The sequence below is a fragment of the Halichoerus grypus genome, chromosome 8 (assembly GCF_964656455.1).
Source record: "Halichoerus grypus chromosome 8, mHalGry1.hap1.1, whole genome shotgun sequence".
In the NCBI taxonomy this organism is placed as follows: Eukaryota; Metazoa; Chordata; class Mammalia; order Carnivora; family Phocidae; genus Halichoerus; species Halichoerus grypus.
The window spans coordinates 117,100,112-117,125,859 of NC_135719.1; the positions used below are offsets into that span (position 1 = coordinate 117,100,112).

General features: G+C 45.7%; 1 protein-coding gene across 9 annotated transcripts; it reads right to left on the minus strand.

Moving 5' to 3' along the window:
- Window positions 1-707: 707 nt before the first annotated feature.
- MAX (MYC associated transcriptional regulator X) lies at window positions 708-25,748 on the minus strand. Of its 9 annotated transcripts, none has more exons than XM_036120208.2 (5): window positions 25,385-25,588; window positions 24,623-24,649; window positions 16,863-16,970; window positions 3,445-3,568; window positions 1,764-2,191 (listed from the first exon to the last, which is right to left on the minus strand). In XM_036120208.2, exons 1-5 carry the CDS (start codon window positions 25,418-25,420, stop codon window positions 2,004-2,006), a joined length of 483 nt encoding a protein of 160 aa, XP_035976101.1. In that variant the 5' UTR covers window positions 25,421-25,588; the 3' UTR covers window positions 1,764-2,003. The 9 variants fall into 9 exon arrangements, 6 of the variants coding, with proteins under 6 accessions (XP_035976103.1, XP_035976104.1, XP_035976101.1 ...); XR_013440735.1 differs by lacking the exons at window positions 24,623-24,649; window positions 25,385-25,588 and adding exons at window positions 2,866-2,966; window positions 25,595-25,748 and having other exon boundaries at window positions 2,053-2,191; XR_013440736.1 differs by lacking the exons at window positions 24,623-24,649; window positions 25,385-25,588 and adding exons at window positions 2,878-2,966; window positions 25,595-25,748 and having other exon boundaries at window positions 2,065-2,191.

Consider the following 25,748-nt stretch of genomic DNA (forward strand, 5'->3'; position numbering starts at 1 on the left):
CCGGTTGACAGGAGCCTGAGCACTACCATTCTAAAGAGAGGGACAAATCAAAGAACTGATTTAACTTCACTCCCTCCCTTGGTCTAGGAATAGCAATGTTTCCTGTCAGCCAGACAGGAAAACCAAAGCTGAGCTGCGCTCTGGCCATAAATTCTCTTCCTTTCAAGGTGAAACAAGTTCAGGCCAGTGTTGGTCCCTAGGCCTAGTGGAGCTAACGTGATGCTGTGAACGAGCCTCCTGTATTTCCAGCCCTGGGCAGCTCTGCTGCCTCCTCTTACTGTGGTGGAATTCTCTAGAAACACAAAGGAGCTAGAGACTACCAGTCACCCCTGAACTGGGCATTCATTACCAAGAGAAACCCAAACCCACAGCTCTGGGCTACCAATTCCCCAAGGGTCATTTATTTAACAGGAACGGTCTCTAGAAATGTTGCTCTGGATAACCCCATCCCTGTTGGAACTTTAAAAGCTACTCTCCAATGAGCAAAGTCACCACCACTGGTTTACCCATCCCCTGGCCTGGCCAGCTGAGCTGAGTGCTTACAACAAGAAGGGGGTTGCTGTGACTTCCAGGGGCTCCAGATTCTGCAAGCCCACGTAAGTGACCTCTGCCTTCTCTTAGCTTTCCCCACGGGCCCCGTGGCCTCCAGAGGGCTCTTCCCTTAACCATCTTGGCCTCTGCAAGGGCAAGAAGACACCACCACCAAGAAGGATAAAATAAGTTTTTATTTATAGTCTTATAGTAAAGGGGAAAGCCTTAACTTGCAAGACAATTCTTGGGCAGTATGTACAACATACTTTTTATTTCCATGGAATGGAATCAAACACGGACTGAGACTACAGAGTACACACTAGAAATCAGCAAATGCCAGGAACGGAGTAGGAAAAAGACAAAGAAATGAGGCCTAAACACACAAACCCCTTCACTGGGATCTGCTGACCGCAGCCAGGACCAGGGCTGGATCACACGACGGGAACGGGTTCCAGGACATGTGGAACGGGAGTGGGGTGAGGGCGGGGAAGGGTCCGCACTGGGGGGCGGGTTTAGTACCAGGTCAATTGCTCTTGGTATTTACATACAAAATCAGTTGGCTCTATTTCTTAGAAATACACACGGAAAGAAAGGAAGATTTGATCATTACTTTATGAATCTGCCGCTTTGCAATACCGACATCATCAGAAATAGGGACAATTCACTCAGATTCAAATTTCAGTAGCAGGAAATAAATATCAAAACATCATCACTGGCCCTCAATACAAAACCTCTCCCCGACCCGATCCTCCCTCCTGGTCCCACCCCCACCACCCCTCGGCGGCTACCACTTCACCGCTGCCCCCCACACGTACCCCATGAGTGTCACGCGGCCCTCCCTAAGGCTGGCTGACAGAAGCAGGAGTGAAACAGGCCAAAGACTGTGCTGCAACTCTGTCCCCACTTGTTTTTATACCACAGACTTCTTCAAGGATCTGGTCTTTTAATAGGAGCGATAAATAGCTTTTTAGGAAAAAAAAAAAAAATCCCTTAAAAGAAGGGGGATTAATTCTGATTACTCCAAACTGGTCATCTTCTTAAAGTAGAGCAGTCCACAGATTCACAAAGTCTATCAAACGGAGGTGAGGGGGGCCCGGGAGGAAGGGCCCAGGAGGGCGGGAGGAGCTGGTGGCTGGTCAGGACACCATGTGCTCGGAGGGCCGGCCGGCCGTCTGTCCTCCACAGAAAAAGCTGCCAAGTTGGGGTGTTTTGGTTTAAAAATTCCTGGTGGGGACAGGGAATCCCTGAAGGGAAATGTTAAAAAAAACAAAAAAACAAAAAAAACTGTGGAAATGGGGAAGGAGAACGAGAGCTGTTATCCAAGAGCTTCTACGTAAAAATAAAATTAAAAAAAAAATAGAAAGAGAAAAAAAGTCTCTTAAATGTTTGTGAGGGTTCTAGGGATGAACTGAAAGGAGGATGGGACGATGGAGGAGACAGACAGTTTGTATTGCTGGCCTGCCCCGCGGAGCTTAGCTGGCCTCCATCCGGAGCTTCTTCCTGCTTTGGGGCTCTTCGGGCTCCGACTCTGAGCTGGAGTCCGAGCCTCCATCGAAGGCAGAGATGGTGCTGCCCTTGGCGTTGGTGTAGAGGCTGTTGTCTGAGGAGGGGTAGTTGGTCTGCAGTTGGGCACTCGACCTCGCCTTCTCCAGTGCACGGACTGAAAGGCAACCAAGCGAGCGGGTTACAGCCTTCTGGAGACTGGGGGAGTAACCAAGTCTCAGCTCAGGGTCCAGCCTGTTCTTCCGAAGGGCTTGCTGGCCCCCGAGGCTCAGAAGTAACACCCTTCTGGTGGCTGTTCCACCCACACGCTTCATTTCCCTCCTCCTTTCCCAGCCAGACCCAGGGGCCCAGTGGACATGGCCAGCCGCTCTGCAATGCCACCCAACCCTCAAGAGAAGGCCTGTGATGTCACCGTCCTGCCACGGAAGCCGAGTGTAGAGACAGGAGCCTAAGCTCCCTGTGGGACCCAGCAGTGCAGTGACAGAGGGAAAGCTGGCCCGGCCATGCCAGGCTCCACAAAGGGTGTGAAGGCCACACAACAGTAGGAAAGGATGACATAGGATGTGTCAGCCAAAGAAAAGTTTTGGCTTAGCTCTCTTGTACAAGATCCACTTGGAAAGACAAGCTGGACACTTGGAAGCAAGTCACCAATACACACAGAATACCTGGGCCTTTCTACACACAGCCCCTACATGCAGGCTGCTCGGCCCAGTAACCAACCCGTTGCCACCTCCCGCTGCCCATCCCCTGGGGTTCAGCTCATCTTGAGCCTGGAAGGTCAACCCGTTTATTTTATCTTATTTTATTTTATTTTATTTGAGGTGTTCTAACCCAGGTGGTTACTTGCATTTCCTTTTACTTGCATCTTCCATGAGGGAGGAAGAGAAGTGAATTCCCCAGGAACAAAGAACTTGATCAGCTCTCGCTTTCCCCTGTGGTTGTAGGAAAAGGCGGGTGTGAGCATTGGAGAACAGCATGGGCCTGGCCCATAGGCTGCCCTGATTGGACTACCATTGACGACGGGGAGGGCTCACTGTCCCTGAACACCTGGAGGCTCTGGTACTTACACAGCACACTCCAATCCAAGGACCTCAACGCTCTTTTGAGACACCTGATGCCAGGTGTGACCCCTAGTGCAGGCAGAGCACCTGAGCCCCAAGAAGGGGAGAGATCAGGTCGGAAAAAAGTCTCCAAACGTCCAACCCCTAGACTCCACTGTTCCCTCACTGGCGGCTCAGGTCCTTCCTCAGGATGGTTCTAACACTCAACTATTCAGGCCCCAGAAGCAGGGCTGCAGCTGCGTATGAGCACGCGCTCCGTAACTGGCTCTGCCTCTGCAGGCCCAGGTGCGAAGCGCTGACCTGGCCGGAGCGCAGCAGGGCCAGCGGCCCCACCGGCTCAGGGGCTCACCTTGCTGCTCCAGAAGAGCATTCTGCCGCTTGAGGTCATCAATATCTTGCTGGTGTGTGTGGTTTTTCCTTCGCATATACTGGATATACTCTGTGGCTTTGTCTAGGATTTGGGCCCGGGATGCCTGTTGCCATAGGAGAAAAAGCAAAGGGAACAAAATAAAGACCTAGTCCAAGCAGTGAGGAAACCACGCCTTTCTGCAAGAGCAGCCCAGGGGAATAGAAGCAGGAGGGTGAGGTGGGACAGGACCGAGGAAACAGTAACTGCTGCTGGGAGCCTTCTCCGTGCCGGTCCAGGGGCCTCCCGGCAGCACGCTCTGAAGCAACTCCACCAGGAACCCGAGGCTCAGAGAACCTTACTGGTTTATTCGAAGTCAGCAGCTACATATGGCCGAGCCTGGATTCAAACTCGGATCCATCGGACTCCTGAACTTGTACTCCTCCCAGCCCCTTTGGTTCTTTAGGCTGCTTTCAAGTCTTCAGCCTGGCTACGTCTGAAAACATTAAAATAGTACTTAACTGAGAGCTTACGCTGCCCACTCTCTGCTAGGGAGTGATACGGGCAGCTGGGCCAGAGAGACAAGAGCAAGTTCTAGGGGGAGCCAGCTCAGAACTGCAGTAGGTGTAAAGCTTTTCATCCAGGTCCCTAGATTTCAGACAAACCCTGACTGCGTTAACATTTCCAACTGAGCCATGCTGCTGTGTCATTATTTCAGCCTTCCTGGCTGCAGAGACTTTAGTGAGAGCTGTCTGAGCTTGATGTCAACACAGGAAGGGCAGGAGATTGGGCCATTTCAGGAAGCAACCACACCTTGACCATGGCCATGGGCAGCCCAGGCGCTGCCCTGTTAGAGGAACAAGTTGATAAGCCATTAAAATGGATGTCAGGTTACTTGGCCCCTGGAGGTCCAACATGCCTGCAAAGAGTCCCTTCAGGTTGCAGACATGGCCAGAGTTACTCATAGCCAGGCGGCTAACCAGCCAAACTGGTAGAATGGTACAATGCCCAGAGGACTGACACCCAAGGCAGGGTAGTCTAGAAGTTGAGTGTGGTGGCAAAGCTTCTTACTCAGGGTAGGGCAGTACCAGACAGTTCTGTGTTACAATCCTAGCGGGTCCTAAACAACCAGAACACAACAGGGGAAAATGGCAAAGAAGACATCTACACTCAGGCTAGCAAAACTAAATCTACTTGTATTAAATCCTGACAATCTCAATTTATATACCTCAGGCTGGGCTGCGGATCAGAGAAGTTTGCAAGGCCTGGATTTATTCACCACTCCTCCCAAGTACCAGAACTTCCAGGCTTTCCTCTTATATAGCATGCTTAAGGCAATTTCCTCAAAAGGAAATTGTTCATATTTAACCATTTTTATCTGCTGCAAATTATGTGCAAGGTACTGAGCAGACACTGTGGGGAAACAAAATGTATTAGTCATGGCTTCTTTGGCCCAGAAGCTTACTTACTATCTAGCTGAGGAGATAAATATATCTACACACAGACAAATCACAGGGCAGCACCGACAAGTGTAACTTGAGTCGTACAGATGAGAAAGGCCACGGCAAAGATGGCTTTTGGCTGGAGCGATTACCTACTGGGTGCCAGGCGCTGGCCCTGGCTGTGTGGGCACGCGCACACGCACACACACGCGCACACACATTAGCCTGAGGTGACATCTGTGGGAAAGGGTCACTCTGGGCAAGGAGAGCAGCACAGCAGGGGTACGAGAGTGGAGACTGAGCCAGCTGTGTTTCTGGAGTCAGTCGGCTTCTGTAGCAGACTGAGAGTCCCTAGCAGTGGGGGCTTGCAACCCTGGCCGCAAGGCTGCTTCCGATGCTCTTGCCCACTTCTGCCGAAGGGAACTTATTAGGATGTAATTACTAGGGGATAAACTGAAAAAAAGAGGCACATAATCAGAAAGGACTAATTAAAATACTCTGCTTCTCTGTATACTATAGATGGAATTGAAAAGAATTACTGTAGGATCGGTGGCAGAGCGGCAAGGAAGAGTTTTAGGCACCGAGGAGACAGGTGCGTTCTGGGCTCTGTGACCGCGGACCGAATTTTGCTCTCCATGGCTATTTCTTTCTTTCTTTTTTTTTTTTAAGATTTTATTATTTATTTGACACAGAGAGAGACAGTGAGAGCAGAAACACAAGCAGGGGGAGTGGGAGAGGGAGAAGCAGGCTTCCCTCGGAGCAGGGAGCCCCATCTGGGACTTGATCCCAGGACCCTGGGACCATGACCTGAGCCGAAGGCAGACGCTTAACGACTGAGCCACCCAGGCATCCCTCTCCATGGCTATTTCTTATCTGACTAGAAATTCTCTCAGACTCCACCTAGCCCTCCAAATTCTATGTACCCCATCAATGATCTAGTTGCTATGCATATTTACATCCCAGTCTCTCTTAAAGTTTGCCTATTTTTTCAACTAACAGTTCCCAGAAAGCAACACTGCAAATGTTCAGTGAGGACTGTTCTTAATGAATGACCACAGTGAGTAGCAGCCCATGTGCTACTAGATTCTTCTTCACATAGTCAGACATGAAACCATGAAGTGAAAATGAGCAGTAAGCACAGCACAACAAACCAAAGAGGGAAAAAGATCCTGCGAGTGATGGAAGTTTCCATTTCAGGGCAGTTTTCAGATGAAGATAAAATGCACAGATGCTCACAACACAGAGGTGCCCAAAGAAGGCTGCACTGGTATGAAAGCCAGCACAAGGCCTCCAAAAGGCTAAGCACAGCCCTTCCTCCATCCCCCGCTGAGAGCACAAGCATCCCAGGCCACCCCTTACCAAGTCCAAAAGAATGGTTCAATTAACTTTATTTTCCCCTATCCAGAGTACTCACCAAGTAAAATCCAACAAGAAAAAAATTTAAAGCACAAAATACAGAATTCCCCCAAATTTACATGCATGTCTAGTCCCGGCGGGTGAGGGGTGGGGCTGGAAGCAAACTGTTGAAACTAGAAAACGCTAGACATCTAAAGTCCCCTCTTCCTGGCTTTCCAAACCATGAGATCATGTGCCCAGCCACAGGATTAAGGTGTGGGCAGGCCCTTCTGTGACTTTAGGAGTTTCTGCTATGTGAACAGTAAACAAGAAACAGACAAGAACCTTGGGCTTTATGGTTCGGACTGTGGAGTGGCCCCCGGCTTTATGGCATGGACTATGGAATGGCCCTGAGCTTTCGGTTTCTGTTTTCTGAAATGCACTGTTGGCGGAGTCGTGTGTGTGTGTGTGTGTGTGTGTGTGTCTCAGCAGATAGAACTTGGTAAGTCAGTGTGTCCACAGATGAACTGTTGCCTTTGGATACCTAGTAAGGACCCAGATAATTTTTTCCTGCTAGTTTTTACAATCAGGAGGCACGAATTCTGAGTCTGCCTTTCTGAGCAGAAACCGACACAGCCCTGAGACAGCACACACTGTGGCTGAGGGGACAAAGAGGTACCGGGCCTCTTATGGAGCAGTGTGAGCTAATGCAAGTGACTCTTCAGGCTCCTGCCCCACCTCTGGGAGCTGCACGAAAGTTCCCCAGACAGCCTTGCCCAGGTCCTGTTCCAAAGCCATGCCCGCACTGTGGCGATATAAATGAGGGTGAGGACAGTGACGGCAGCAGCTGACACTTACTGGGGACTTATTAAACACCAGGTATCTTCATACAACCTTCTGATGTATTATTTCCCCTGTTTTCTGAAGCATAGAGCTCTAACTGGCTTACTAGTAGGTAGTGGAGTCAGGATTTGAACCCAGGCCCTCCAGGACACCTCTCCTTTGGGAGAACAGAGGAAGCTGTGGAAAAGATCCACAGAAATGCCGACAGTGTTGTCATAGGAGAGTCTGAGCAGGAGGGAAAGGACAATGAAAGGGTCATGGGATTCGTCTACAACATGTCAATAAAGACCCAGGTGAGGATGGTTTCCTTGGGGTAGTCAGAGTTTAGGTAAATGATCCTCGTACAGGTAATGAGCATAGGGATGAGTTGAAGCTGAAGGCTGGTTTTTTAGAATTAGGTTGAAAAAGTGAACAATGAGAAAAAGGTAGCTTGTCATAATAGCAGCCATTGAAGGAAGACTGTTTCTCTTTTTCTTTTAAAGACAGGTGAAAACCACACAGGCTTCCAGCAGAGAAGCAGCACACAGAAAAAGCCTGAGGATACAAGACAGCATGGGAGAACGGACTGACCCTGGCCCCCGGGGAGGGGAGACACCGGCTCCCCACAGTGCTGTTGGCTTCATTACCTAACAAGGGCACGACCAAGATGGACACAGCAGAGGCCCCGGGGTGGTGTGGCTGAGGTACCCAGCACGTTCCTGTCCCGACTCGGGTTCGTGCCACCGCTCCTTGCGGGGTGGATCCCTGCCCACAGCAACAAGGAGACAGAGGCAAGGGCCAACCCAGCCTCCAGAGGCACCCACTTGAATGGAACTGTACTCGGGAACACAGGGCACCCACCTCATGTGCTGCAGCAAGAAATGACGACATAGTTCACAGAAGGACCCAAACCCAAGAGCTGGATTCTAATTAGAACCTTTTTAAGGCCCCAACTGAATCTTGAAGTGGTTAACTGATGTTAGGATGAAATCCAAGGTTACTAAATCCCACTTAAGATAGATCTCAAAATTTTTTATCTAAGGCAAGAGTTCCACACGTTTCTGGAGATGTAAATCTTATTATAGTAATCTGGATTTGTGTAAAAACCCACGTTGTTTTAGAAAGCAGGTGGAGAGAGGTAAGGAAGAGAAGAATAGTGCTGGAATGTTCATGTTAGGAATACCACTGCTGTTCGCTAGGGTCCTAACCCAGACTCGAGAAGTAATCAACTTGGCCATATTTCACTTTTCCTCCTCACTGTCAACCAGATCCTACCAAGCTGACGTTAGCACTGCCTCGTTCCCGCAAGAACCAAAACGCCATATTCTGGGGAATGAAAATAGAACTACTGCCTGCCTCACTAACTGACATCTGTTTTGCACTACATATTTTAAGGAAACGTAAAACCATTATTTTCTGAAACCTGCACAAGCTTTTATACATATTAAGGTAAAGAAAAAGGGCAAAGCTGACATACATTCCCATTTGAATAAGCCATCTTCTGAAAATAAAAATTAAAGAATTTGCACAATAAATCTGGGTCTACATTAAAGTAGTTCATTCCAAACTGGAACCCCCCATCAATGCCAATAAGGGAGGCTGGAAGGCTGTGAAGGCCAGAGCCAGCCCAGCCACTTGGACCCTCAAAGCTTCCTGCTGGCAGGCCCTCTACAGCCTGAAGGACCATTTTATTGGTTACTACAGGAAGGTAGTCATCATGCCCTTTAAGGGGCTTAAAGCCAGGTGTCAGACATTTGTTTAAGGGTCAACACAAATCATGTTTCAAACCTTGTATTTTTTGTGTGCCCTAGGTAGTTTGAAATGAAGGTGTGACACTTATTCATGAAGGACAGAGGCACACAGTTCCCCAAAGAGGACATACAACTGGTAAATAAACATGTGGAAAAGGATTTAATCTCACAAGTAATAAAATACAAAATTAATTACTACCTTTTGCCTACTAAATTAGTTCCCCCTCTCCAAAAAAATTCCAGAATGGTAAAATTGGAACTCTTAAAACACTGTCAAGACTAGTCTTTACAAATATCGTATGATTTCACTCATACGTGGAAATTTAGGAAACAAAACAGACGATCATAGAGGAAGGGAGGGAAAAATAAGACGAAATCAGGGAGAGACAAACCATAAGAGACTCGTAACTATAGGAAACAAACTGAGGGTTGCTGGAGGGGAGGTGGGTGGGGGGATGGGGTACCTGGGTGATGGGCATTAAGGAGGGCACTTGATGTAATGAGCACTGGGTGTTAATTTGCAACTGATGAATCACTGAACTCTATCTCCGAAACTAATAATACACTATATGTTAATTAACTGATTTTTAAAAAAAGACTAGTCTTTAGCATTTGCTTTAAAAAATAAGAAATGAAAGAATAAAGACATGAAAACAATCCTCTTGGAAAGCATTCTGGCAACACACAGCAAAAACCAGATGTTCTTACTGCTAGACCCAGCAATCCAACTTCTAGGAATCTATTCGATGGAAACTGTCATCTACACCAAGATGGTCATCACTACATTTCTTACATAATTAAAAACCGGGGAACAACGTAACTGGCCAATAGAAACATGCCTAATGACTGAATATGAACACTCTATCAGTTGGGCAAAAAACATCATCTGTGGTAACAGGAAGCGGTAACATCTCACCCATGTCAAGCATGTATACAAAGAAACCAGAAGGGAATACACAGATTGATAACACTGTCATTTCCTTCCTTCTTAGATTCCATCCATTATTCCATGAATTTAGCAACAGCAGCTTTTTGGGGGAGGAAAAAAAAGGCAAGTTTCTTTGGACACCCACTGTAAGATGGCACCCAATTTCAGTCATATTAACACAGGGCGTGGAGTGGGGAGCGATGTCGGAATTGCACTGTTGTCCAAATGGCTAATAAGCACTTGAAATGTGACTAGACTGAGTTAAGCTGTGCTATTAAGTATAAGATACAGGGGATTTCGTTGAAGTCATACTTATTTTTGCATATTAGGTTAAATAAAATATATTATTAGAATTAACTTCATCTGTTATTTTTTTACTATGTCAACTAGAAAATTTAAGATGCATTTGTGGCTCACATTAAACATGTACAGGGCAACACTTGTCTCAGAATCTTAGAATAAAGGAAAGGTTATAGTTGTGTTAGAGAAAGGGGGTACTGTTTTCTTCTTCCCATTTTCCTAAAATTTTTGCAATTTTGCTACAGGGAAAAAAGAAAAAGAAATGCTTCCTAGGAAGGCCTAGGAAACAATCCAGTATCCTTCCAAATCTCAATCTGGAAAAGCATTAGAACAGCCTCCTGGCTCTCTAGTCCTCTCCACAGGAGTGAGCCCTCCCCTGCTCTGCACTGCAGAGACTTCCAGAAGAATGGGACAAGGCTTCTGCCCTCAAGGAGTACACCCCTCAGGTGATAAGACTGTCACAGAGGGAAGGGACATAGAGGAGAAGCCCCATGAAGTCCATGCCCGCTGGGGCTGATGGGAGAGCAATACTGCGGGGTTCTCTGGGTGGTGAACTGCTTGATATGAGCCTTGAAGGCAGGCAGGGAGACACAGACTGGCAGGGGAGGCCCAGGCAGGGAGAAACACGGAGGCGCTCCAGCAGGAAAGAGTACACGGGCTGGGGGGCCCTCGTGCGTGGGTCTCTTTACTGTGAAACACTGATGTCCTCTGGGTGGTTAAGGCTGAAGTCAGACCTTGAGAAGAGGAAGAACTCTGATAAATGACATTCTTGGGGAAACAGATGAGGGCATACACCCCTCCACAGTAAGGGAAGGAGGAGAAAAAAGCAGGAAGGCAAGGTGGGTACCTTATTTAGAGAACACAGAATGCCAGTCTTTACCTTGATGGGCACTGAAAAGCCTTGGGAGGGTTTTCAGTAGCACATAAATACAGTTTACAAAGAATTTAATAAATCAGTACATTTACAGTTGCTGAGCCCAGGGCTCAATGGAAACTTGGGCAACTATGGACAACAAATTTAAGGTAGAAAATTAAATTTTTGAAAAAATTAATTCTTTTTAAAGATTTATTTATTTTCAGAGAGAGAGAATAAGAGCGCGCACACCTGCATGCATGAGTGGGAGGGGCAGAGATGGGAGAGGGAATCTCAAGCAGACTCCGCAGTGAGCATGGAGCCCAACACAGGGCTTGATCCCACAACCCTGAGATCATGACCTGAGCCAAAACCAAGAGTTGAACACTTAACTGACTGCACCACCCAGGTGCCTTGTTGAAAAATTAATTTTGAAGAAAATAACTGCCCAGGTTGGAGTCTGGCTAGGAAATAACCTTAATGAGTAATGAGGGCTGTGGCTTACATTTTATTTAAAAGATAATCCCTTCAACAGCCCCTACATGACACAGAAACAGTGCTGCTGAATGAACGGCATGCCTTAAAAGGTGCCGACCAGGATGAGCCTCTGCCAGTATAACATGGCCCGGTGGCTGGGGGCTTCCAGCCTTCAGTGAATAAATACTCATGCACCCTACTGTGTGCCAGGCACGGAGGGAAAAAATAGGAACAGAAGATGTTTTCCCTGCCTTCACGGTACTTCTTACGGTGCAGTATAGCCGACAGGCAGACAGTCACCAAGTAACCGCACAAACATATGTACAATTACAACTGGGATAAGTGCCCCAGTCATAGTGCTGAGTGAGCTGAACAGGAGACTGACCTTGAGCTATAAGAATCGTCAGGTTCCCTGGTATAAGGGAGCTATTTGGTATCAACACCTTAACATGTTAAGAAAAGCAGGCTTTAATGGAAACGAAAGCGATTAGCTCAGTATTTTAACCTCTTATTTAATGCTCAGCACGTCATCTTTTTATTGCTAAGTGGTAAGTATAATCCTCTCTCCCAACAAGAGAACAAGACCCTCAAGAGGAGAACTGTCTATTATACCTTTTAAACCTCTACAGCACTCACATGGGTCTTGGGTCCTAATTAAGCAGGTGCACACAACCACGTTGGCTGTTGCTGTTTTGTTCAAGGACTGAGTAAGCCCACGCTTTCCTCTGGTGGCTCTCCACAGCCACGTGCCAGAGTCGTTAGTAGGAGCTGACTGGGGCAGTGCACTCATGTTCTCACCCCAAAGGAAGGAATTCTGAACTTAATGCTCACTAGAAGAAACCCTGGTTTTCTTTATTTTCATCTTAGGTTATATGATCTCTTTTTATTATTTAAAAAAATTTTTAAAAAACATTTTATTTATTTGAGAGAGAGAGAGAGAGAGAGAGAAAGAGAGCGCGCACACAAGTCGGGGGGGGGCAGCAGGCAGAGGGAGAGGGAGAAGCAGGCTCCCTGCTGAGCAGGGAGCCCGATGTGGGGCTCAATCCCAGGGCCTTGGCATCATGACTTAACTGCTTAACCGACTGAGCCACCCAGGCACCCCTATGTTATCTCTTTTTAACACAGCTCTGTCCAGAAAGGAGAAATCCATAGCACAACTGCCTGAGAGAGCAATTAACTATTAAGATAAACAGGCACTTAGGAAGAGACTTAAAAGATGAGAACCTTCTCTAAACCACTGTACAGCTACAAATGGCAATGCTGCAATAGAACCTTTTATCACTAAAGTCAACGATGCTAAGGAAACAGTGAGATTGGATGCTGTGGCTAACTTACGGAGCAGAGGGCAGAATTACATCTCCATGTGAAGGCAAACTGATGGTCTTGAACCCGAATAAACAGGATGAGCTCAGTGCCAGCAAGCCATTGGGCAAAACTCCCTAGTACCCAACCTAGCACCCTTAACACAAATACTAATTCTGTCAAAAAAAAAAAAGTAATGTCTTCTTGTAGAACAGTTTTTTTTTTTCCTAAAGATGTTATTTATTTATTTGAGAGAAAGAGAGAGAGAACAAGCAGGGGGAGCGGCAGAAGGAGAGGGAGAGGCAGGCTCCCCACTGAACAGGGAGCCCGACATGGGACTCGATCCCAGGAACCCGGGAACATGACCTAAGCTGAAGGCAGATGCTTAACCAACTGAGCTACCCAGGCACCCTTAGAACAGTTGTTTTTGCCCTTACTCCCTTTCTCTGGTTGACTGGCTGATGGTTCTATTTCCATCCCATCTTTCTCCATGGGATGTCCAGTGGAAGAACTACGTCGGAAATAAGAGACTCGAGCGATAGAGTTCAAGAGTATACTTGCTAACCCTGGGACCTATGGCAAAACCCAAATGGACTGCCCAACTATAATGGTCTATTTCTCAGAGAAGCTATGTGGACTCAGAAAAATTTACAGACTTTAAATGATCCTCAACTGTCTGTACTTTAGTGTCACCTAAATATGCCACTTCAGGAGAGAGTATTCTAGTAATAATAGCCCCAGTATGACATAGAGCCAAGATTACTGGCTCTACCTAAGGGGAGCTCCCAATATAAAGATATAAATATTGAAGCAAGATTTCTTCAAATACCTTCAAGTTGTTTACCCCTCCAGTGTGGGAGAAAGCTTGACCTTGGCAATCGGCAGTCCTGAGTTCTAGTCCCTGTCCAGCTACAGATGGGGATCATGATCTCAAGCTTGCTTCCTCATCTATGTTACAGTAATGATGGCAGGAACAGCAGTAATAGCAAATGTCCAATTCTATTACTATAAAACCTCACAGAACCGTTGTACTTACTTCTATGTTGCAACAGAGATGTTGGTTATTACGGATTTTTTTTTTACTTACGCAAAAGGTGACCACTTTTTGTAACGTTTATGTTATAATAAAAATAAAGAAAACAGAGGATAGAGTCTGGGTCTTACATTTAAAGCTATTTTTTTTTTTAATACAAGTACCCCTCACTCTTGGTTAGGATCCAATTCACCCAGTATTGGTTTTGCTTTAAAAATCAAAAAGCTTAGGACACGTATGATAGGTGATTCAAATATTAAGTGAGAAGTCACCTGGAACTTAAAAGATGCCCAAATCAAAAGAGACTGGAGGCCTTCCCTGCAAGAATTGGATCTGAGCTCCCGCAAACTCACAATTATTTACATAATGTCCCAACCTTAATTACCGCAATACAAATCAAGAATTAGCCAATTTCCTTTGGTTCAAATACCCTAATTTTAAAAAATTACAACATTTAGTGAGCACTGGTTAGACTGAGAGACAAAGTATTCTTTCTGTTAGCCTCCCTCCAGCATCTGTGAAACAATGCTGGCAGACAAGGAAAATCATGCAGATGGTGGAATTCAGGTGGGAAGGGGCTCAGGGTGACTTTACTCATGCTTAGTGTGAAATATCTGGATTATAACACAGAACAGGATTCTGAGATCAGAAAGGTACCTGGTCAATTCCCACACTAGGGTTTTGTTAATGGGCTCCACATAACCTGGCCCCTCCACCACTCCACTCCTCTCCCCTAGTCTTGCTACTTCTTTGACCTCATTTTCTGCCACAGTCCCTTCACTCATTCCACCCCAGCCACCCTGGCCTCTGTTCTTGACAGGCCCAGCAATGCTCCCAGGTTCCTGCCTTTGGGCTATTACACTTGCCTTCCCTCGGCCTGGAATGCTTACCACCAGACAGATACCTGGTTCTTCCTTTCACTTCCTTCAAACCTTTGTTCAAATGTTGCCTTGCCAGTGAGTTTTCTTGTCTGCCCTATTGAAAACTGCAACCCTTGGGGCGCCTGGATGGCTCAGTCAGTTAAGTGCCTGCCTTTGGCTCAGGTCTTGATCCCGGGGTCCTGGGATCGAGCCCCATGTCGGGCTCCTGGCTCAGGGGGGAGCCTGCTTCTCCCTCTCCCTCTGCCTGCCTCTCCCCCTGCTGGTGCTCTCTATCTCTGTGTCTCAAATAAACTATCTCTGTGTCTCAAATAAATAATAAACTCTTAAAAAAAAAAAAAAAACTGCAACCCTTCCTTCCCTGTTTAATTTTCTCCATAGCACTTACCTGACATACTACAATTTTTTACATTATTAGCTCACTTTCTATCTTTTCCTCACCAGAATAAGAGCCTCTGCTTGTGTGTTTTGCTCCCTGCTGTTTCCCTACTATCTAGAACAGTTCCTAACATGCAGAAGACCCTCAATAAACATTTGATGAATGGAGTGACTGAATAAATGAATAGGCCACAACGAATGACAAACTATTCAGTTTGTAAGGCTACCAAATTTAAAGTGTCAACTTTCTTGAAGAAAAGAGACAACGGGACTCAGGATACTGTGATTTTAAGGACTTAAAGAAGAATGTTACGGCAATGCAAAATACGCTGGACAAAGAAAAAGGTATAGTTGAGCTCCTATGACCAGCTTCTCCCAAAGTGTTCTCAAACTTAAGAATGCCTAAATCCCCAGGCCTGCCTCCAGAATGGCAGTCAGTAGTGAATCTGAAGGGAGTGAGCCACAGGCCACCTCTTGGGAAACACTGCCTTGGTGCCACTCCTGGTTAGCTGTGAGACTTAAGGGAGCTCTGTCCATTTAGTTCACCAAAGCCGTTTTGATACCACGGCATATGAATAAGCACTGTCAACAGTTCAGACAAGCACAAGAGATAAATAATCCTTTGCACATGTATCCTCTGACTAAAAGGATGAGTCTGTCTCTCCATCATAAAGATTTTCTGTGCTGCTCTGAGAGTGTTGTGCCCAGGAATGTTGTTATTCTAGGTAAGCACCTTAGTTCAAGGCGACAAAACCAAGTCAACACTAAGTAGGCCTAACCCATGGCAAATTCTGGTTTTGCAATACCAGGTATTCACATGGCCTGTTTTGCCTTTTTCATGAAGGTCAGACCTACTCCTACTCCATGCTTCAGCCACATAGAAAGCCACACCTTAGATAAGGTACAAAGCACATGATTGACCAGAGCGGCAGTATAAACAAAGTGAAACTATAATGGTTCTAAATTTGACTCTGGATAACCAAACCAACTCAGGACCCCCAGCCACAGAGCTAAATCAGGAGAGTCATTCAAAGCATACCTGAGAGCAATGGTTTTTCTTAAGATAGCTGCTTTTTAAAACACTGGACCATTGAACAAAAAAGCACAGGTCCTCTTCCCAGTCTGCCATTCATATCACTGAACTGCTGCGGAGAGCAGCTGACTACATTCTGTGTTAAGGATATAACTAACTGTGCAAACAGATGTTTTCTCCAAATTCCAAGAAGTGACCCTAACCCATAGGCTTTTTACTCAAAGCTTCCAACTTTGTTTTTCAGATGTAGAAACAGCTGGTGCCTACCTCTCCAGGGAAAACATTAGTTTCTGGAAGGCCATCAGTGGGGTGGAGGGAAGCAGAAGACCAGTTATTTTCTTCCCTCCATTTCATGAACATGTATCTTTCCCTAAGTCTTTTGTCCCAAAGCTTAAAATGCTCTTTGTATGCCTTGAAATAACAGCTGTTGGAACTGGAAGATCGCTGGTGTCCAGGCTGGTTCACATACCTTCCCTGAGAGGTCTCATTTAAAATAAGTACTAACTTTGAACCATACGAAAGAAATTCTCATGGAGGTCTAGGGAATCATTGACTTCAGAAATCCTTCGGGTCATCCCAAACTTCTATGGGCTATTCTCTGCACTGTGGAGTTATAATCATTTCTTGAATGAGTAATTTATTATAATTAATTCTAATTTTAAAGGATGACTCCTACTAATGTCTTATAAGCAGCTCCATCCCATCTGTCATTATTTGTTAAGAACAGAGTAGGTGTGTAATGATACCCCAAAGAATCAACAATGAAGGAAATCACATAACTGGAATATCTCTCTCCGCTTCCATTTCTTTCCAGCCAGGTGAGTGCCCTGGTAAGCCCCCCAGCAAGTTTCAAGTAAGCAGTGGCCATCAGCTTTCTCAATAAACTCACCTTCTCTCCTTGGAGTGATGGGACAGAGTCCCGCAAACTGTGAAAGCTGTCTTTGATGTGGTCCCTACGTTTTCGTTCCAGTGCATTATGATGAGCCCGTTTGTCAGCCTAGAAGAATGGGAGAAAGAGCACATTAGCAATGTCATTCCTTTTGCTTGGTATAGGTGGGTGGGGAATAGCCTGGAAGTATATGCTGTCAGCGCTGTCCCTGGCGATTGGGCTGGGAAGGATTTGTCGAGGTGGGCAGTTAGGAGTCTCCAGAATTAGGATCTGCTAAAGGGGGAGAAAGGGGTGAGCAAGGCTTGCGACAGGAACATCCAAAGTAGCTCGATGCATCCAGCTCATGCATAAGTAAAATAAAAGTTATTCACGGGGACAAAGTGTAACTCTCCTGCAACATCAGTCTTCCCCCACAGCTTACTTATATGACAGAACAGCCGCCAGTCCATGGTTGGGAAGTGACCAGGGAAAAGCTCTAGGGGGCCCCTTTATAAAATGTGATCACCCCCACTGTAAGAGATTCCCCATGGTGGGTGCCCAGGAAAGGAGTAAGGTCACTGGTGCAGTATTTCTTTCCATGTGAAACCCATCACCATGAGTCTGGTCTCCAGCTTGCTAAAAGGGACTAATTTAAGACCTGCTCACCAAATTCTACAATAGAAACTAAAACCTCTAGAAAGCACAGATGCCATGAATCTGAGATTATGACAGAGCTGATAAAGACACCAACCACATTCTGAGTTCCTGTTTTTTAAAGTGGATCCATGGTGCTATCCTGCCAAAGGCTTCCCCTCACACACACTGTGCCAGAAAGGTTGTTCTTAGACAGCATATCATCTGACACCCACATGCTCTGAATAAATTTCCTCAGGCACCTGTGGCAGGTCAGGTTTATTTGGCAGTATCTAAATACCCATGGACCAAAGTCTTTATCCTGTCCTGCTTAGCATCACAAAGAACTATCAGCTGGAGAGGGATGAAGACTGGCAATGGCAAAATACTCTGGCTTCAGGCAAAAGAGAGTGCTGGAGAGCACTGCAAGAGAGCTTCCGCAGGTCCCTAAAAAAAGGGCATTCCCTCCAAATGGAACACAGATGCTTAACTTAGTCTAAAGCAAGAACTTTTACACATCCACACTTTGGGAATTATGGAAAATAATATACTCTGAGAATTTACCCTGAATACACAAGGTCGCACTGAGCTAACCCAGAGAGCAAGTCTGTATAGGGAAAGCTCGGATAGCTTTAACCTACCCAGAGCACCAGGAATTTTAGATATGAAGCAACAAGAGTAAATAACTTGGCTTAGCACAAGAATGCCTCAAATGAATCCTTGAACTAGACAAGATGTACAGACAAAAATTTATAATGACAAGAGTTGTGGGAATGAAAGGACTTGAAATTCTCTTATCTAATCCTAAGTCTGAGACATTAGAGAGGAAGAGGCGACTGGGAGCAGCTGTGGTAACTGAAGTCACCTCCTGGTCTCTCAAGCACAACACCTCACCTACAGCTCTGGTGAACTGGACACCTGGTTCCCATCGAGGCCATGATTCTACATAGCATAGCAACTCATTTTGAGGGCAGATGCCTGGGCACTTCTAAAACCCTCCTAATCTTGCTAAGTCTGAATTCATGGTAAAGTGTTTGCTGAACTCAGTGACGCATGGAATTTATGGGAAAACTGGGAACGATCAAGTTTGGAAACCAGATATAACCTGAGGCTAGAGGGACATACGCTGTATCACACAGTATTAGAACAAGAATGCTGATGCCTTCTAACAGCAGTATGAAATAACTTGAAGGAATTAACCATACTTAAGGACCTAGTCCTTTCCTAACTTACTGTCCCCTCTAGTCACCTACATAGGTAAGGTGGGCTGAGCTCTTACCTGGACTATACCTAAAGCACTGAAAAGGTGGAGATGGCATTTGGCATCTACCTGCCTCTCCATCGTTTGCTACATACTCCCAGGATGGTTTATTTATATGCATATTAATTGCCCAGCTTTGGTCTCCAGCAACAGCCCAAGATACTCCTGTCTACTAAATCACCCTGATTCCTGGCCCTCCTCCCGGCTTAAAAGCTGTGCACAGAAGCAGGGACAGCAGAGTTACCCACAATTCCTCTTGTTGATACAAATAAAATCCTAATTGTCTGTTTTCTTTCTGGGAGAGTCCTGCAAATCTCAAAAGGTTAGAATCAAGTTGGACTTGGTTTCACTCAGGCCTGCACTAGAGGGGTGGAGCTAGGTATAATCTAACACCCAAATCATCCCCACAATGCACTACCCCCTTCCCATTCACTGAGCCCTGAAAGGACTCAAACGGACAAGTCTTTTGGTTAGAGGATTGTTAAGTGAACTTGGCCGGGGACCATCAGCACAAATCTTGGCTTCTCATCTGGGGAGCCAGCCAAGTTTGAGAAGTTGGCTCAACAAGGAAAGGCAGCAGTCCACTGCCTGGTAGAAAGCCTGGGCTGGGGACTGTTGTTCTCGAAGTAGTGGATGGAATTTCTGTGGTGGTTCCAGGCCCAATTTAACTAGCAGAAGAGTAGAATCTTAGACCAATCCCTGCTGCCATGTCCATCCCCAAGCTGCTACTCTTAACCAGACTCAATTTCAAAGCTCTCAGAGACAATGGCAATGATGTATTTCTCCTCCCTAGGCCTCATTTGAAAGAGCAAGTTAAAAATATGTAGAACTAACATGCCTAACTCCAGGCAACTCTATACTAAATGATACCTCTAGTGGCTTGAAAGAGCAGATGAAAAACCTTTACACAAAGCTGAGAATTCTGTTCAGGAAACATTTCCAAACCACAGAGATCCATCCAGCCTGATAATAATGCTCCTCTGTCCCCCACTCCAAATCATCCAAATGGAGGGCCAGTTGCCAGGCTTATCACTGCTTTGTTAACGGTCTTCACTTGCTGGCAACCCTTTTCGAAAGGGCCAAGATTTCAGAGTTGAGAATCAAACACAGGGTAAAGACTTCCAGTGTAAAGCATCTGAGATCCTCCCACAAACTCAAAACTAGTTAAAAAAAAAAGGGGGGGGGGAGGGTATGGAGGAAGGGTCAAAGAACTGTGTGTCTTAAAACAAATAAAGCTCAACTCAGAAATTAGCCAGTTTTCTGTCGCCTGTACTGAGAAAGATGTTTGATAATGAAAACAAGTGGTACCAAACAAAAGCAGGCCCCCAAATACCTCCCTCCTTACATCCTATAGGAGCAGTGGCTGGATGCTGCTACCCTTCAACTTCACTCAATTTGCAGTTTCTGCCAAAAAACCCTTCCTTCAGGGCATCCCAAGCTAACAGAAATCCTAAAGGGCTGTGTGATACTCAAGAGTGGCTCACAGATGCTCAACAGGAACTCCAGCACCAAATCGCTTCCAGCTTTGACGTCTCTGCCAAGGTTTTTACTCAGCCTCTCAATTTTATTTCCACCAAACTTTCCACTGGCAGCCAGAATACAAATCTTCACCTACAATTTGTCCACCTCTGACACTAACAAGCGACGTATATCTTAAGTGTTGTTATATGTTGAAAGTAAACATTATTTTGTTAGCCAAGAAGTTGCAGGAGGTCATTCAAGCTGTTCAAAATTGAGGGGAATCTCTTTAAATTATTTCCTTCCAACTTACTGCATAGAGAATGCATCTTCATTCAAGGCATTACATCAGTTAGCAGCCTCATTTCCTGCAAGTTCTAGGTAGGCAAATAGCATGGGGAAATAAATGCTCCATTATTCAAGGATGCACAAGGTTCTCCAGAACAGTGCTATTTCTTTCAGGCTACTTGACATCTAACCCCATCTATAGGGAGAATCTTCTCGATTTCCATATAAAAAATGCTCAGCCTATGCTGAATTGGAGTTGCCCACTAAACACTGTTTTAAAGAATTTCAAAGATTGCATTTTAGAGGAGAGTGTTGCTTATTATTAATAAGCTGTTCTTATTAAACACAAACACGGAAAATACACAAGTTCAAAATTCTCATCAGAAAAGACCTATTTATTTCTTCTGATGGCAAGCAGATAGGATAAATAAAGCTGGATTTCTAAGCAACCTAAGCAACATGAAAATTACACCACCAAGTAACAGGCAGCTAGGATGAGAAACTCATGAAGGTCCTTAAAAGATGTAAATTTCAACTTTCCAACACCTGTCCTGCTGGAAGCTGACTGCCTGCTAGGTATTTCTAACACCTACTAAATACATGTGTTTTTGAGGCTTATTTATTTATTTATTTATTTAGTATCATTTGGTGCCTGAAAGAACTTGGAAATGCTATGATCCAAATATGCTGTCAAACTATAGCCATTTAAGAGAGTAAAAATGTCTTGGTCATGAAATTTTAATTGAAAACCACGCTGGATTCCATGATCAACTATTTCCCCATTACGGGTATCTTGAAAAAGAACTTTAAAACGTAAGATCACCTTTTCCTCTAACAAACAGGCATATTTAGGAAGCAACACTGGCATTTCTGCATCACTGTCGACATTCTGAAGCACACACAAAGTACATGCAGCGTGCAGCACTTCTGAGACGCAACGAATTCCAGGTAAAACAGTCGTTTCCTGAGTAAATTCCAATCTCAAAGGTGACCAAGCTCATTCCCTTCTAAATAGATTACAATTCCCCCCCAACCCTTTTTTAAAAAGATTTTATTTATTTATTTGACAGAGAGAGAGACAGAGCCAGAGAGCACAAGTGGAGGGAATGGCAGAGGGAGAGGGAGAAGCAGGCTCTGCACTGAGCAGGGAGCCTGATGCGGGGCTCGATCCCAGGACTCTGGGATCATGACCTGAGCCGAAGGCAGATGCTTAACCATCTGAGCCACCCAGGCGCCCCCAAACAGATTACAATTCCTAAAGAAGCAAAGAGCGCTGAGAAGTTAAAAATATTTCATATGAGGAAGGTCGACAAGTGAAACTGCACAAATCTGTTTTTACACCCCCTAACATGTACTGTAACTGCAACACATTCAGCTGATAATGGAGGGTAAGATGCTGAAAAAGGCTTTGGGTTTCCCTCCTAACACACGGACCCTACATTTCTCATATACTTTCACTATTCCCAAAAGGAATTTCCCAAACAGAAACAAAGGAATCAGAAACAGAAAGCAAAGGATCACTTCGTGTGAAACATACCTGTCCCAGAAAATATCTTTAAAACGTAACCTCTTCCCTCCAAAAAATAGTAAGATAGCATCAATGGAATTGTGAGGTGTATAAAATTTAGTAATAAAAATATTGTTTGGGATTATTTCCTTCAACAAAGCTTATTGGTCACTAGAGAAGATGTTTTCCGTTTGCACTGAGGCAACAGAAAACAATATGCGTCAATCAGTTTCACTTTCTGTTATAGTTAGCCTCACTTCCTAACTGTCCTTGCTGAGAATCTTACGTTTCCCACACAGCAAGGCTGCGCCTACTGTACTGACATTATAAAACATAAACGAGGGCCTCTTTTTCCATCGGGACCCACAGAACCTTTTCCAAATAACTTTTTACAAGGTTTTCTACAGCCCTAAATCTTTGGTTGTTCACAGTCCACAGCCTTTTCTGAACTAATACAAGCTTAAGAATAGTTTCCAACAAATTTTAAAAAATATATTTATTATCTATACTAAATAGCAGGAAATAAACTGGTGTATTCATGGAGAAAAAAACCCGAAATCCTTTTTACCCTACTTGCTCACGGTAACTGTTTGATATGCTATAAAATTTATCTATTGCTTCTTCTCTCCATGCTATTGTGATTATTTTGTGCCAGATAATATTTAAAAGTTTCAGCAAGTAGATGTGTCAAATTAAAAACAGAGGGTCAAATCCACTCCCACTGCCCACCTCCCAAAATCAAAGAGAAAAATCCTAGGCACCTTCACACCAAACTAAAAATATCTAGAAAAAACAATGACATTAGCATTCTAGGAGAGTGGGAACATTTTAATAATTTAATAATGCAATTTACATCAATACCCATGTGGATGGATATTTTGAAAAGCATAAAGCTTTCAAGAACTGTAAGCCAAACTTTCACAAAGAAAACTTTCTCTCACTGGAAAGCCAATGTAATTCCAAGTCAAATAATAATTCTGCAAAGGAGGCCTGACCAATCCCTATCCTCCAACCCTGATCAAGCCCTGGGGCACATTTTATAACTGGAGACTTGGGGGGGAAAAAAAGTGTTTTAAATAGACTGGATACCAAACATGAAACTCCACGGTCACATTATTAAGGGTCGTAGTGACTAGAAAAAAAGAACTGCATTTCCATATACATGCGTAAAGGTAAGTGTCTGACAATATTTCAAGGAAAAATAAAGCACAACAAACTCTTTTTAGTGACTATTACCCAGGGATAATTTTTAAAACCCTCTGGAACTGCATACTCCAGATTTTACAGAAAATATCAGCTCTCAATAAACAACATTTTTCCTTAATGCTTATCTGCTTGGACAACCTGCAGAAACCTTGCTTGCTCTAATGAAGAGCAGGTACAAGGACAAGGACTTGCTTTTATCAAAGGTATCAAAGTGGCATCCTGCATATTCTAACAAGTTCCCAAACAACTTGGTTGTCCCACACATCATTTCAAAAATCAGAAAAATAACACAAAAATCTGGATTTCTAAACTTTCTTTAAAAATAGGAAGATCTGGCAACAGTGAGCCCTTACTCCCACATAACAACAACCCACTGGAGTTTGGTGGCTGTCTTTTCAGAAGAGACATGTGCAATCCAGAACCCAGTCCTCACCTCTGCTCTTTACTTTATTCCTGACGATCTTACTGCCTGGGCCCCCCAGAGTCATCTGAATTTTTGACCCCCATTCTATTAACTTCGTACTGTTCCCATCTGTCAAATGTTAGACACTCTGATGTACTTCTCTTCCTCTCTCTGACTCTGATTTATTTTGTGTCTATTCTTTTTTTCTTTCTCCAATCTATTCAAGGAACACCCACAGTCCTGTCCCAGACTGGAAAGGCACGAGATTAGTGTCTATCTAAGTCCACAGAACCATCTACTGAGAACATTAATATCAAAACCCTGAGAAGTTACCAGTAACATTGAATGGTCTCAGCCACCACCTTTTAGCAAATCTATCTCTGCGATGCCACTTCTCCTCAACAATTCTTCTATTTTCTTTATACCTCTCCTTCAACTCAAATAGGCAGACCAGAATAAGCTGTTTGTGACACTTTTCATATTCAACCTTTGGTTCCCCTACATTTCTAATTTCTGCATTAGAATAATACCAGGTTGTGCTAGATTCTACAGGTCTACAGCAGTCACATGACCACCTAACTTTTGGTTAAAGATGATTTTTTTCATGTGGCTTCAGCTTCACACAACTATGCATATACGGTTTAGAGCCTGCTTGTTCCAAAGTAAATCTGACTACTTTGCCCCGAAATAACAGTTTACTTCAGAATGATATTTCTCATTTTACACTTACATAGTGACAGCTAGATCCCCCACCTGGAAACTACAGAACGATTCATTTCTTTGCAAACAACACCTTTCACTCACCTACAGTCACTGAAACTTATCACCTGAGAGTCTAGAATGAGGAGATTTGCATACCCGCCCCCCACCTAGAACCCCCAAACAAGGCCCCGCCTCACCTTAGCGGTTAACAGGAGAGTTTACTACAGTACTAAAAATAATAAAACAATTTCTTTTTCTCTCTGACCCCAAAAAGAACTAGAACTGAACGGAAATGAAAATGAAATGGAGAGTAGGAGACGTACCGCAGATTGAAACCTCGGTTGCTCTTCCTGGAATAAGAGAGAAAAAAATAGAAAATATAGAAGTTATTTTTACACTTCACATTCAATAATAAGAAAGAAAATGCCGGCGGCGGAGGAAGCGGCGGGTGGGGAGTCAGCCCGACCCCCCTCCCTCCCTCCCCACCCCACGCCCCCTTCCCCCCAGCGGGATCCGGTAGCGGGGCAGGGGGGTCCCGAGCGCCGCCCCTCCTTCCGGGATCCGACTCTGGCCGGAGGGGGTTCAGAGAACTGTCTCCTCCCCTCACACCCAGCTCGGGGCATCTGGGCACTCCCACCCCCTCTCCGCCCTCCCTCAACCCCCCAGGATCCGCGGGTCACGGGAAGAGGGTGATAGCAGACCGAGGGGGCAGGTCCTGAGCGTCGTCCCCTTCCCCGGGATCCGGACAATGGGATCCCGGGCGCACCCCGTCCCAGTCCCCTGGATCCTGAGCGGGATAGGGTGGGAGCCGGAGGCCGCAGCACCTTCCTCCACCGGGGGAGGTGGGGGTCCTAAAGGCCGCGTGTCTCCACCCCACCTCCAGTCCCAGAAGGCCGCTCCGGCTAGGAGCCCGGAGGGGAGCGAGCCGAGAGCGCGACGGAGGCGGTCCCAGCCGGGGGGGGGGGGGGGGGGAAGGGAAGGAGGAGGCGGCTGCCCGGCCCCCTGCTGCCGTCGCCCCGCAGAGAGCCCCGGCCGCTGTCCCCGCCTGACAACCCGCACGGGAAGGAAGAAGCCCCGGGACTCACGTCGCTCTCCACCTCGATGTCATCGTTATCGCTCATTTCCTACGGCCCAGGGAGCGGCCACTGCAGCGGCGGCGGGGAAGGGGGGAGGGGTGGAGGGGAGGGGGAAGTCACCGACAACAACAAGCCGAGTCCCCCCACACACACACTCACTCACTCACTCACTCACTCGCTCTCTCACTCACACACACACACAACACGGGCGAGAACCACCTCCTCACTGCAGCACCGGATCAACGGCGGCACGCACGCCCGGTCGGCCCCCTGCCACGTGACCGGGTCCGTCACGCTGGGGCCGCTGAGACTTGTAGTTGTCGTCCCTTTGACTGACGGCCCAGCTGGCTCCAGAAAAACTACAAATCCCATA

What these genes read in the sequence shown, in the direction of transcription:
- MAX (XM_078053819.1), bottom strand. Translation starts at nt 25,747, where the DNA reads ATGGGATTTGTAGTTTTTCTGGAGCCAGCTGGGCCGTCAGTCAAAGGG. An exon ending in TCCGGTGCTGCAGTGAGGAG is followed by an intron (nt 16,971 to 25,594) that starts GTGGTTCTCGCC and finishes CCATTCTTCTAG; the next exon opens with GCTGACAAACGGGCTCATCA. An exon ending in CATCACTCCAAGGAGAGAAG is followed by an intron (nt 3,569 to 16,862) that starts GTGAGTTTATTG and finishes CTATGGCAACAG; the next exon opens with GCATCCCGGGCCCAAATCCT.